We start from the raw sequence: 12,788 nt of genomic DNA on the forward strand, positions 1-12,788 counted from the left end.
TCAGCTGTGTACCAGCCCGCGCCAGCGGCTGCTTTCTTACCGGTACACCGTACTGGCCCGTACCGTCTTAGTTTCACCTCTGGCTGGGGGGATTGCAGGGACAGAGCATCTTTCACCTCAGTGTCATTCCCATGAGCAAGGTTAGCAGCCCTCTGAAAAAGGGAGCCCGAGGGACCGCTCCCAGCTGGAGGCCACACAGCCTCTCCACGCAGTGGGAATGGGCTCCTCATCAGTGGCCCATGAGAAAACTTGCTGGCATGGAAAGAGGCAAAACTCAGTCCCACACTCAGTCCCATCCCCAAAACAATTGGCTCTCCTGGGTTCTCATTCCCTGGGCCGCGGGACCTCCCCACATCTCCCTGCTCTCTCCTTCAGGAGACGGGACTCTTACCTGGGGCCACACTGCTCTGCTGGGCTTTGCAGTCACCCTGGAAAATGAAAAGTTTGGGTTCAGATACAGGACAAAAAAAAAAAAAAAAAGCACATGAAATAAAAAAATCCATTCCTGCCCCAAGGGCAAGACTGGGCAGGGTCGTACGAACCTGGGCTGTGCTGCTGTGGCCCGGTGCATGGAGCCCTGACCAAAGCCCTGGGCTCTATTCCTAGCTGTGCTGGGTGAGCTGGGGTAAGTCCCTTCCCTCCCTGCGGCCATTGCCCCAGGCGTCAGCCAAGGGTATTGACAGTGAGCTGCCTTTGTAAAACACTGAGCTCTTTGGGGGGAAAGTGCTCCAGAAAACCTGGGCATTTTACAAGTGGCATAAGAGGCGGCAGGGAGGCCAACCGTGCCATGCTCAGAGGCCCAGATCTTAGCAGGTCATACAGAGAGGTCTGCAAAGACCTGAGCTGACTCTGACCTCAGAGTTTGGGGGACTTCGGATGCAGGTTTTTAGTTCAGGCCCAATTCTGACTGGGGAACTCAGCTGCCAGCTGGGGAGGTCCGCGTGCTATGTGCCCCAGCACTAAACTCCAGCCCCAGCTTATCCAGCAGGGTGAGGGAGCTCAGGAATGAGCCAGATTGTCACTGGACACACACAAAAGACTAATAATTCCTGACTCTTCATTTAGTGGAGAGCGAAGAGTCTCTGGCAGGCCCTTTTGAATACACTTATGGCCAGGAAGTTAAGGGGCCATTACAGTTGGTAAAACAATGGGAGGGGGTTACATCTGCTCCAGGAACTAACATTTTGGACTTTGTAGCCAACGAGCAAAACACCCTCAAAGACTCTCTACCCTTGCTGAGCATTCTGTAGGTTTTCTTGAGCAAGAGCAAAAGGCCGGGTATGATAAACGTGCCAGAGAGTGTTCCTTCAAAGTAGGTGACCAAGTCATAGTCCTGAAAGCGCTCCAGGCCAATAAGATGGAAGCGTCGTGGGAGGGGCCATTTATGGTCCGAGAGCGCCTGGGAGCTGTTAAATACCTCATAGCATTCCCAGACCCTACCCTAAAACCTAAAGTATACCACGTTACTTCTCTAAAGCCCTTTTATTCTCAAGAAATCAAGGTTCTCCAGTTTACAGCCCAGGAGAGAGACGACGCTGAGTTGCCTGAAGGAGGCTACTATGAAGGAAAAAGCAACGGTGGCATAGAAGAGGTGAGCCTTTCCATGACCCTTGGGCGTAAGCAGCGACAGCAAATCCAGGAGCTGTGCACCAGCTTCGGGCCAATGTTTTCAGCCACCTCAGGATGGACAGAACGGGCATACCACTCCCTTGACACAGGTGATGCTCGCCCAATTAGAGCCCTACCCTACCGGATGGCTCCTCAAGCCAAAACCGCAACAGAAAGGGAGATCAAGGACGTGTTACAGGTAGGTGTGCACGGACCTCTCCAGTGGTTCTGGTTCCCAAACCAGATGGGGTAATCCGCTTTTGTGTGGAGTACCGTAAGCTAAATGTTGTAAGTCGCCCAGAGAACTATCCAATGCCATGCACAGATGAGCTACGGGAGAAACTGGGACTTGCCCAATTCATGTCCACCTTAGACTTAACTAAGGGGTACTGGCAAGTGCCGCTAGATGACCCAGCCAAGGAAAGGTCAGCCTTCATCACCCACGTAGGGTCGTATGAATTTAATGTGCTCCCTTTCGGACTGCGAAATGCACCCGCCACCTTCCAGAGGCTGGTAGATAACCTTCTGGCTGGATTTGGGGAATTTGCAGTAGCCTACCTTGACGATGTGGCAGATTCTCAGATTCATGGGCAGAACACCTGGAACACATCCAAGCTGTCTTCCAGAGCATAAGGGAGGCAAGATTAACCGTTAAGGCCCAAAAGTGTCAAATAGGCCTAAAAAGGGTAATGTACCTTGGACACCAGGTGGGTCAAGGTATTATCAACCCCCTACAGGCTAAGGTAAATGCTATCCAAAATTGACCTGTCCCTCAGTCAAAGAGGCAGGTCCAATCCTTCTTGGGCTTGGCCAGGTATTACCGACGATTTGTACCAAACTACCGTCAAATTGCCACTCCACTGACAGACCTGACCAGGAAAAAACAACCAAATGCAGTTCAGTGGACTGAGAAGTGTCAGAAAGCCTTTAACCAGCTTAAGGCGGCCCTTACGTTTGACCCTGTACTGAGGGCCCTGGACTTCAACCAACCGTTCGTCGTGTAGAACTGATCAATGAAATTGTTTTTAATTGTTCACTTTATTAATATAACTTCATAAGCAAAGTTTTATGAATGAAACAACATTCATTCATAAAACCAGGTACCCCAATAACTGGCTAATTGAGTTTCACTTTAAATCCAATTGCTGCTTAAATCACTGAAACTTGCACGGCTTCAACATTGTAACTTCTGTTCACTGTTTGCCGTTCCTTACACTTGTCCATGGTGTAATCCAAACTCCATTTTAACTTGTCCCAAACTCCATTTTAAAATGCTCACTTCATTTTTGCAAAACCCTGCTGTAATCTTATTAGTTTAGATGTGTGAATGAGGTACGTATGGATGATGGAATCAACCTCCAGCCCCAGACTGTCCTGATGAAATAAAGTATAAACACCAGCGCCTGAAGATGCAGACAACAGCCCTGACAAAGCAAGAAGAGTCCACCCTAAAAAGAAAAGAACAAACGTACAATTGAAGAAACATCAAAGCCAGGTCCCAGGCTGAAAGTCACGTCTGCAATTGACGGGTGATCAATCACACCGACCCCAGAGGCAGCGTGACACAGCAAGACCTATAGACTCTGGATTCAAACTAAACCCTACAAAAAGGATGGATGAGATGGAAGACTTTGGAGGGTAACATTCTGCTGCCAACATGGAAGGGCATCGGTGCGCGCCCAACAGGGACCCAGCTCTTCCTTGTGCCCGGCTTTCCTGGACAGTTAGCTGCCACAAGCTACAAACCCAAGCTACAGAACATTTGCTCTGTGTGTGTGTGTGTGTGTGTGTGTGTGTGTGTACACATAGGTATTAGATATTAGTTTTTATTGGTCATAAATCAAATTGTGTTATAATAAACGTGACATCTTGTCTTGTCCCCTGAAACGATCCTGTGCAGTTTTGTCTGTATAACAGACGTAATCACAGATGCATCCAAGCGTGGTGTAGGAGCAATTTTAATGCAGGAAGGACCAGATCAACAATTCCATCCTGTCGTGTTTCTCAGCAAAAAACTCAGCAGAAAGCCACTGGTCGGTCTCAGAAAAAGACGGTTACGTCATTGCGTATGCTCTGAAGAAGCTACGTCCATCCATTTGGGGACAGAGTTTCCACCCGCAGACTGACCATGCTGCACTGAAGTGGCTTCACACAGCCAGAGACTAACGAAAAACTTCTTCGTGGAGTTTAGCTGTTCAAGACTTTGGTTTTGAAATACAACACATTTCAGGAGCCTCTAATAAAGCGGCTGATGCCCTCCCGGGAAGGTTTCCCAGAATCAGCCGGGTAAAAATGTCCCTGTATTCTAAGTCACTGTAGTCCTTGAAGTGTAAAAAGTACTGTTTAGTTCTTCATGTAATTATTAGTAAAATTAGAGGTGCATGTATCTTATTAACTCTGTTTCCTAAACCTCCAGTGTAGCGGGGTCTTATTGGAAACCCAGGAGGCGGGTGGGCGCAAGCCCACCCACTTCTAAAGGCCCCTCCCCCAACCTAGCGGGAGGGACCACTGGACCCAGGGACCAACTGATTGCGGGGGAAACTAATGAAAAACAGGGATCGGAGTGAAGGTCAGAGGTTCAAAACAAGGGTACCGGATGAGGATACTGAGCAGAGAGCCCCGGACAGCACCCACTGCTCCTCAAAGCTGTCAAGGGAGCCAGTGGACGCTGTCCATTGGAACTCTGCCCGGGTGCGTGAGACGAGGGAGGAACGGAAATAGGCCCAGCAGTCGCAGAGCACCCCGTCATCCAGCATCCTCCTCCTGGTGTTATAGATGGAAACTTTGACCACGGCCAGGAGGAGGTTGACGAGGAGGTCTCGCAACTTCGTGGGGCCACGGATAGGGTGTGCAAAGAGGAACAAGTGTGGGGAAAAGTGCAGCCAGAACCTCAACAAGAGGTTCTGGAGGAGCCGGAATAGGGGCTGCAACCTGGCGCATTCGAGATAGGCGTGCGCCAGGTTCTCCCTCATGCCGCAAAAGGGGCAGGCCTCGGGTATAGGAGTGAATCGCACCAGGTGCACGCCCGCGCTCACGGCTCCATGAAGAGCCGCGAACTGATGTCCCCGGCGGGCCGTGGGACCAAGGTGGAATAAAGGCTGGCCCACCGGGGCTCCTCACGCTCTTTAGGTGGAAGATAGTCCTGCCATTTGGTGTCAGGGCGGGACACGAGGGTGAGGAAATGCAATGTATGGAGCATGAGCGTGTACAGATGGTTTCTGGACACGGTTCGAAACCGGACCGGCTGCAGGGTACGCAGCCGGCTCGGAGTGTGGGAACAGGCAGGCCAGGGGGGCTCGCAGAAAAGGGGCTCAAGAAAAATGTCCAGAGGGCCAGGGATGAGCAGGGAACGCCCTCTCTCAGGGCTCGTCGCAGGAAAGTGAGAGAATCGGGTGACAAGGCAGCCTTCACCTCCTGGAATACACGCCTAGGGGTCGGAAGGGTGGAAAGCCCCATGCGTCATCCGAGCGCATGGGGCTCCACCCAAACCCCCCTGTCGTAGTCCAGGAGGTCTCTGACTCTGGTGGTTTCTGCCAGGACCAACCTCTGACACACCGAGGGAGACTCTGCCACCTGCACATGGAGATCGAGGTTGTGTAGCAGGGGCTCAGTGAGGAGGTCCGCCCCCTCGGTGGCCACAAAGAACCTGGTTGCCGAAAAAAGCTTCCAGGTCTGGAGGAGGTCCTGGTAGAAGACTGGCAGCTCGGAGAGGTCTCGCGGAAGACCTCTCAGATGGAGAAAAAAGAGCTGCCGGTCACATCGGAGGCGGTGGAGGAAGGCGTGCGCCAACGTGCTCCATGCCGGACTACCTGCACCGTAAAGGAGCCTCTGCAGGGCCTGGAGGCAGAAGACATGGACCGGGCTGTGCAAGCAAACCAGGCCCTGTCCTCCCTCCTCCAGGGGAAGACTCAGAGCCCCTGCAGAGACCCAGTGCAGCCCCGGCCAGAAGAACTCCAGAGCCATCCTCTGGAGCCTGGCCAGGATCCTCGGGGCCGGTCTCAGGGTGTTGAGTCGGTGCCAGAGCATGGACAGGACCAGTTGGTTCAGCACCAGTGCCCTCCCTCGCAGGGAGAGACACTGGAACAGTCCTGTCCCTCTCCGCAGCCGCTCACCCACCCTGGCCTCCAAATGCTGCCAGTTCTCCGGCAGAGAAGGATGCGTGGTGGATAGATAAACGCCAAGATAGAGCAGCGGACCCACGCTCCACCGGATGGTTTGAAGCGCGGGTGGGAGGGAGCTTGTCTCCCACCTGTCCCCGACCACCAGGCCAAAGCTCTTGCCCCCGTTGACCCGGGCGGAGGAGGCCGCCGAATAAACGGCCTGGCAGGCCTCCACCCGCACCAGGTCATCTGGGTCCTGAACCACGAGGAGCACATCGTCAGCGTACGCCGACAGGACCAGCCGCAGCTCCAGCTCCCGAAGCATCAACCTCATCAACCTCCGGCAGAGGAGATGGAGGAAGGGCTCGATCGCCAGAGCATACAGCTGGCCCGAGAGGAGGCACCCCTGCCGTACTCCCCGCCCGAAGCTGACCGGCTCGGTCAGAGTCCACTTGAGCCTGACCAGACACTCCGCGTAGGCGTACAGCACCTGGAGAAAGCCCACAAACTGAGGCCCGAAGCCAAAACGCCCACAGGGTGCCCAGGAGATATCCATGGTCCATCCTGTCGAACGCCTTCTCCTGGTCCAGGGACCGGAGGGCAAACAACAGACCATCCCTACTCCCCAGCTCCAAGAGGTCCCGGACCAAATACAAGTTGTGAAATATGGTCTGGCCCGGGATGGTGTAGGTCTGGTGGGATGGACCACGTCCGCCAGCACAGACCCCGCAGGGAAGGTAATGGGGAAAAGGGAACAAGGGACCACACTTCCCCACTAGGCGGCAAGTAGGGGAGGAGGGTCCAGCGGGAGGGGAGGGACCAACTACTCCTCCCTGCTGAGCTGTAGGCAGGAGAGGAGGGCGTCCCAAGTTCAGGGGGCAGGGGAAAGGGAAGAAGCAACCACTCCTTCCCGCTAGGCTGCAGGCAGGGGAGGAGGGCGCCAGCAGGGGCAAAAAAGGCGGGGGCGCAGTTATGGGACAGGGATACCGGCTCCTCCGGCTGCACTGGGAAGGGGAGGAACTACAGTTGCATTAGGAAGGCTGTGAATGGTGAGTAGAGGGGCAACTGAAAGGGGCACAATTGCTTAAAGGAGGGGGCATGGGCGCACAGGGAGGAGGGACTGAACCAGAGGGAGGGTGGGGGAGAAAGGGAAGGCCAGGCAAATCACAAATGGGAGCTACAAGAGGAAGGGCGGGGCAGGCAACTAAACTAAAACCCAAAATTTGGGGTGGGTCAGGTAACAAACACTGCAGGGCCAAGATGTGGAAGGCAAACTAACAGAGGGGAAAAACTCCCAGGGGGTCAAAACAAGTGGCAGGCGGGGCAGGCTGCAGGATGGGGGGGACAAACTAACACAGGGAGACTGGGGAGGACTGCAGGGAAGGGCCCCACCAGCCAAACGCAGCTGGGTGGGTGAGGTAAGTCCAAGGTGGGGGGCACGTGCGCCTGTGTAACTCAGTCTCTGCCGCTCACAGTCCCAGGTGGTGAAAGGGGGAGAATAAACAGCCACGTCGAGTGGAGAAGAGCAAGTCCAGGTAGTAAGCGGGGTGGTGGAGGAGGCAACAGCAACGGTGAGGATGGCAATGGGGGGGGGGCGGATGGGCGAGGGGGAGGGTTCCGCGCCTCTCCTCCGTGCTCCCCACAACAACAGGAGTTGACACCTCCCCAGGAGCAGAGACGTTAAAGTCACTCAGTCCGTGAACAAACCCTCTCCACGATGTCCCTCGGAAGGCGTCCTCCTCCTCCACGACAGCAGTGTCTCCGGCGCAGCAGCAAAGAGCAGTCAGCTGGCCAAGTAGAAAAGACCCCTAGATGGCGGTGGGCCCACGCTTCTCCCTCCAGAGGTGGAGGGGGCAGGCCTGCAAGGCGCCCCACGCAGCAACAGCAGTCCAGGGAGGGAGACTCCAGCCAGCAGAAGCAGCAGCCCAGGAAGGGAGAGAGCTCCAGCCAGCAGGGCAGCCCGGGCAGACTGACCTCTCCGGCCTGCACCTATTGGGTTCGGGGAAGTGCTTAAGGACCCACTCCCCCCCACCCCCCCGGCCTAAGGGGAGGATCCACAGGACCTGGAAACAAAATGAATTCGGAGGGACAAGTAATGAAATAACAGGGACGGGAGTACATTCAAAGGGTCAAAAGAAGGGAGCCTGACGGGGACACCGAGCAGAGAACCCTGGACGGCGCCCACCGCTCCTCAAGGCATCAAGAGGACCAATGGACGCCGCCCAGAGGAACTCTGCCCGGATACGTGAATGGACCGAGGATCGGAAATAGGCCCCACAGTCACAGGAGACTCCTTCAGCCAACCTCCTCACTCTGGTTTTATAGATGGCCGTTTTAGCCAGGGCCAGGAGGAGGCTGACCAGGAGCCCCGTGACTTTGTGGGGCCACGGATAGGGAGTGCATAGAGAAGGTGGTGCGGGGAAAAGTGCAGCCAGAAACGTAACAGGATATTTGTGAGGGGCCGGAATAGGGGCTGCAACCTGGCGCACTCCAAGTAAACATGCACTAGAGTCTCCCTCACGCCGCAGAAGGGGCAGGTGTCAGGGATAGGGGTAAACCGCGCCAAACACCCGTGCTCACGGCCCCATGAAGGATCCGCCAACTGATATCCCCAGCGGGCCTCAGGACCAGGGTGGAGCATAGGCTGGCCCACCAAGGCTCCTCACCCTCTAAAGCCGGCAAGATGTCCCACCACTTTGTGTCGGGGCAGGGACACGAGGGTGAGGAAGTAAAGGGTGTGGAGCACGAGCGTGTATACGTGTTTCCTTGGCGCGGTCTGGAAACGAACCGGCTGCAAGTCGTGCAGCCGGCTCACAGAGAAGGGGCGGGAGGACCGGTTGGGTCCACGGGGCTGGGGCCCGATGAAAAGGTCCAGAGGGCCTGCGGTGGAGGGTGGTTGGGGCGCGCCCTCATGCAGGACCCTGTTGAGGTAAACCCGAGCAGCAGGCGGCAAAGCGGCCCTCACCTCCTGAAGTACGCGCAGGGCAGTACAAGGCCTGGAGAGCCCCATACACTGAGCGAGTGTCAGGGGATCCAGCCATTCTCCCCGGTCATAGTCCAGGAGGTCTCCGACTCTTGTGACTTCTGCCAGGACCAACCTCTGGGGCACCAAGGGGGACTCCGTCACCTGCATGCGAAGCTGGGGGTTGTGTAGCAGGAGCTCCATGAGGAGATCTGCCCCCTTGGTGGCCGCCACGGACCTGGTCGTTGAAAGCAGTTTCCAGGTCCGGAGGAGGTCCTGGTAGAAGACCGTCAGCCCGGAGAGGTCTCGCAGAAGACCTCTTGGGTGGAGATAAAGGAGCTGCCGGTCGTATCGGAGCCCTCGGAAGTGGCGCAGGAAGGCGTGCGCCAGTACGCTCCACGCCAGACTACCTGCACCGTAAAGGAGCCTCTGCAGGGCCTGGAGGCGGAAGACATGGACCTGAGTGTGCAGACTCTTCAGGCCCTGCCCTCCCTACTCCAGGGGTAGATGGAGAACCCCTGCAAGGACCCAGTGCAGTCCTGACCAGAAGAACTCCAGAATCAATGTCCGGAGGTTGGCCAGAAAACCTGGGGCCGAGACCAGCGTGTTGAGCCGGTACCAGAGCATGGACAGGACTAGTTGATTAAGCACCAGCGCTCTCCCTCGAAGGGAGAGACACCGGAGTAGTCCTGTCCATCTCCGGAGCCGCTCTACCACCCTGCCCTCTAAACCCTGCCAGTTCTCCGGTGGAGAGGGATGCGTGGCAGGAAGGTAAACGCCGAGATAGAGCAGCGGACCCGCACTCCACCGGATGGCCTGATGCGCGGGTGGGAGGGAGCTTGCTTGCCACCCATCCCCGACCACGAGGCCAGAGCTCTTGACCCAGTTGACCCGTGCGGAGGAGGCCACCGAGTACACGGTCTGGCAGGCCTCCACCCGCGCCAAGTCACCCAGGTCCTGGACCACGAGGAGCACGTCATCGGCGTACGCCAACAAGACCAGCCGCAGCTCCAGCTCTCGAAGCACCAACCCCGTCAACCTCCTGCAGAGGAAGGGCTCAATCACCAGAGCGTACAGCCCTGCTCTGCCCCTGAGCTACTTCCTACCCGGTCCCTCCAGGTCGCCCGGGTATCCAGCTGCTGGCAGCTCCAGCTCCCCCTCTGTGTCGGGCTCATGCTGGCCCGGGCTACCGCCTGGCCCCTCTGGGTACTGGGGGGCTGGCAGCCCTGGTCGCCACAGGCCTTCCTCCCGGTCAGGTTCCTCCGGGCTCAGGGCCTCCCCTGGGTCAGCAGCAGGGTCTGCAGGGAGCAGCCTGGGTCCATCTCCCTCCCTGGTGCTGCCCTGGCTGGGCCAAGGGCCCCCCCTTTGTACTTCCTGTCCCACCCCGCCCCTTCCGGGGGGTGGAGTCAGCTTGGCCTGCCCCACCCATTCAGGCTGAGAGGGTGGCTCTTTACCCTCCGGTTCGGAGGGAAGCCACCCTGGCTCCCTGCAGGACCCCACAGGGAGGAATTCCAAAGTGCTCCGTCCTGGGTTCAAAGGGGTTTTTGCATTTGGGTGGTGGCTGCGTTTACCAAGCCAAGGTCAGAGAGACGCTGTAAACTTGGGAGCGTAATACAAGCCTGGAGTGGCCAGTATTAATTTTTAAAAATCCTTGCGGGCCCCCAGTTCTGCACTTGAAGTGCCAGAGTGGGCATTCAGCCTTGACAAAGATGCTAATCTGTCACCGGGACAGCCTTTCTGGGGGTGCTGCAAACAGACTCGCAGTTATGGCTGCAGGGTCACGTGATCAAGTCACCTGATATTGGACACCGCGATAATATTAGTATTTTTCCATGGACTGGGGGTGGGAATCACCCTGGAAGAGAAAGGGTTCCCACCATGTGTAAAACATATTTAAGGCAGGGGAGTGACATCATCACACGCAAAGGGGCTTTGGACCTGCTGCCTTCACCTACCCTTGGGCTGCCCTGTCCTAGGCCGTCTGCCAGGCCTGCAGCTTCTCCAGCCTGGAGCCTCCCAGCTCCTCTGGCCTTCCCCAGCCCAGCTTCACCTCAAGTACCCTGGTACGCTCCCCAGCAGCCAGGCCCATCTCTCTCCACAGCTAGAGGAGAGTGAGTGTCTGGCTCACAGCCCTTTTATAAGGGCCAGCTGTGGTCTGTTTGGGGCGTGGCCCCAGTGGTGCCTACTTCCCCAGTCAGCCTGGGAGCTACCTGCCCCCAGCCACAGCCCTCTCCTGGGCTGTTTCAGGCACCTCTGAGCAGGAGCGGGTGACCATCTGTACACGCTCGTGCTCCATATAGATGTAAGCAGAGCCAGGATGAGCTCCACCCTGACATCTGGTGGTGAGGTGCGGCAAGTTGTGGAAAAGAACTTCAGGGGCCGATCTCATGTGCATAGGCACACCCACCCAGCCTAGAATGAGGCCGTAGCTGCCCAAATGGTCACTTTGGCTGCTATGGGATCCCCAGTGTCTCTGTTATTGGGGCAGGAAGAATAAATTGTTATTACCCTGATCATGGGAATCCAGGACAGTGGAACTGCACTTGGCCTTTTGTTATGATGGAGGGACTCGCCATCAACTAAGTAGCACTCGCTAGGCAAGGGACATGGGTTCCAAAACTCTGTGAATGGAGAGAGGCTGGGGACAGGTATTAACACTTGGTAGCATAGGTCCCCTAGTGAGGGCCTTACATGCTAATTGCACTTCCTCCTCTCTCCACTGTGGAATATCAGAGCTAATTTTGATTCCATTAGGAGTCTAGTTATAGGCTACTGAGCTGAATTCACTTTGGGCTAATGGTGCACCAGCCCTGAGGCTCCCCTACTACAAGCTGAAATCACAAAAGAGCTGAACTTACTAAGAGCTGAAATCACTGAGTGTTGTGTTAAGGAGTGGGGGGAGCCTGAAGATATATGGTGGAGCAGTTTGCGGGATGGCGAGCAGAGCGGCTGGTGGAGCAGAGCAGTTTATTGGATGCCTAGAGCAGCTCATGGGGTGGCTGGTAGAGCGGAGCCTCATGGAGAGCTGGGGCCATCAGCTTTGGACCACGTAAGGTGCCCCTTAACCGCCCCCCTTCCCCCAATCTCCACCCAGGTTGGGAGGTAAAACCCTGCAGATAAACTTTTGAACTCTGGGGCTGCACCTGACCAAGGACAGAGACTTTTGGGTCGTTGGACTTTTGGGACTTTGGGTGATTTTTGGGTTGCTGGACTCAAGAACCAAAGGGAAAGGACATGCCCCAATTTGCTTGGGGTGGGTTTTTTGCTCATGGGTTGTGTTATGAATCCTGTTGGTGGTGTTTCCCCAACATAATGCCACATTGTTTCTCTCTGTTATTAAAAGGCTTTTTGCTGCACTCAGACTATGTGCTTGCTAGAGGGGAAGTATTGCCTCTTAGAGGCGCCCAGCGGGGGTGGTATATATTTGTCCCAGGTCACTGGGTGGGGGCTCGAGCCAGTTTTGCATTGTGTTACTGGAATGGAACCCCTAAATACTGAACCCCTAGATACTGAACTTGTTGCTGCCAACTCTGACAGGCAGAAGGGTTACACATTGCATTTCCTCACACTTGTGTCCCGCCCCAACACCAAATGGCGGGACTATCTTCCACCTAAAGAGGGTGAGGAGCCCCAGTGGGCCAGCCTTTATTCCACCTTGGTCCCACGGCCTGCCGGTGACATTAGTTGGCGGCTCCTTCATGGAGCTGTGAGCACGGGCATGCACCTGGTGCAGTTCACCCCTACACCTGAGGCCTGCCCCTTTTGCGGCGTGAGGGAGAACCTGGCGCACGCCTATCTCGAATGCGCCAGGTTGCAGCCCCTATTCCGGCTCCTCCAGAACCTCTTGTTGAGGTTCTGGCTGCACTTTTCCCCACACTTGTTCCTCTTTGCACACCCTACCCGTGGCCCCACGAAGTCGCGAGACCTCCTCGTCAACCTTCTCCTGGCTCTGGCCAAAGTCTCCATCTACAATACCAGGAGGAGGATGTTGGACTAGGGGGTGCTCTGCGACTGCAGGGCCTATTTCCGTTCCTCCCTCGTCTCATGCATCCGGGCAGAGTTCCACTGGGCAGCGTCTGCTGGCTCCCTTGACAGCTTTGAGGAGCAGTGGGTGCTGT

At 56.2% G+C, this 12,788-nt stretch overlaps 1 protein-coding gene across 1 annotated transcript in view; it reads right to left on the minus strand.

Annotated features, from left to right (window-relative positions):
- The window catches only part of LOC122463453 (protein FAM107B-like), a 32,801-nt gene extending 32,167 nt beyond the window's left edge, over nucleotides 1-634 (minus strand). Inside the window, exon 1 of the mRNA XM_043533540.1 lies at nucleotides 392-634. Coding sequence (XP_043389475.1) covers nucleotides 392-503 — 112 coding nt within the window. The 5' untranslated portion in view covers nucleotides 504-634. The remainder of the gene's footprint in view (nucleotides 1-391) is intronic.
- Nucleotides 635-12,788: the final 12,154 nt, after the last annotated feature.

Source organism: Chelonia mydas, chromosome 21 (genome assembly GCF_015237465.2).
Source record: "Chelonia mydas isolate rCheMyd1 chromosome 21, rCheMyd1.pri.v2, whole genome shotgun sequence".
Classification (NCBI taxonomy): Eukaryota; Metazoa; Chordata; order Testudines; family Cheloniidae; genus Chelonia; species Chelonia mydas.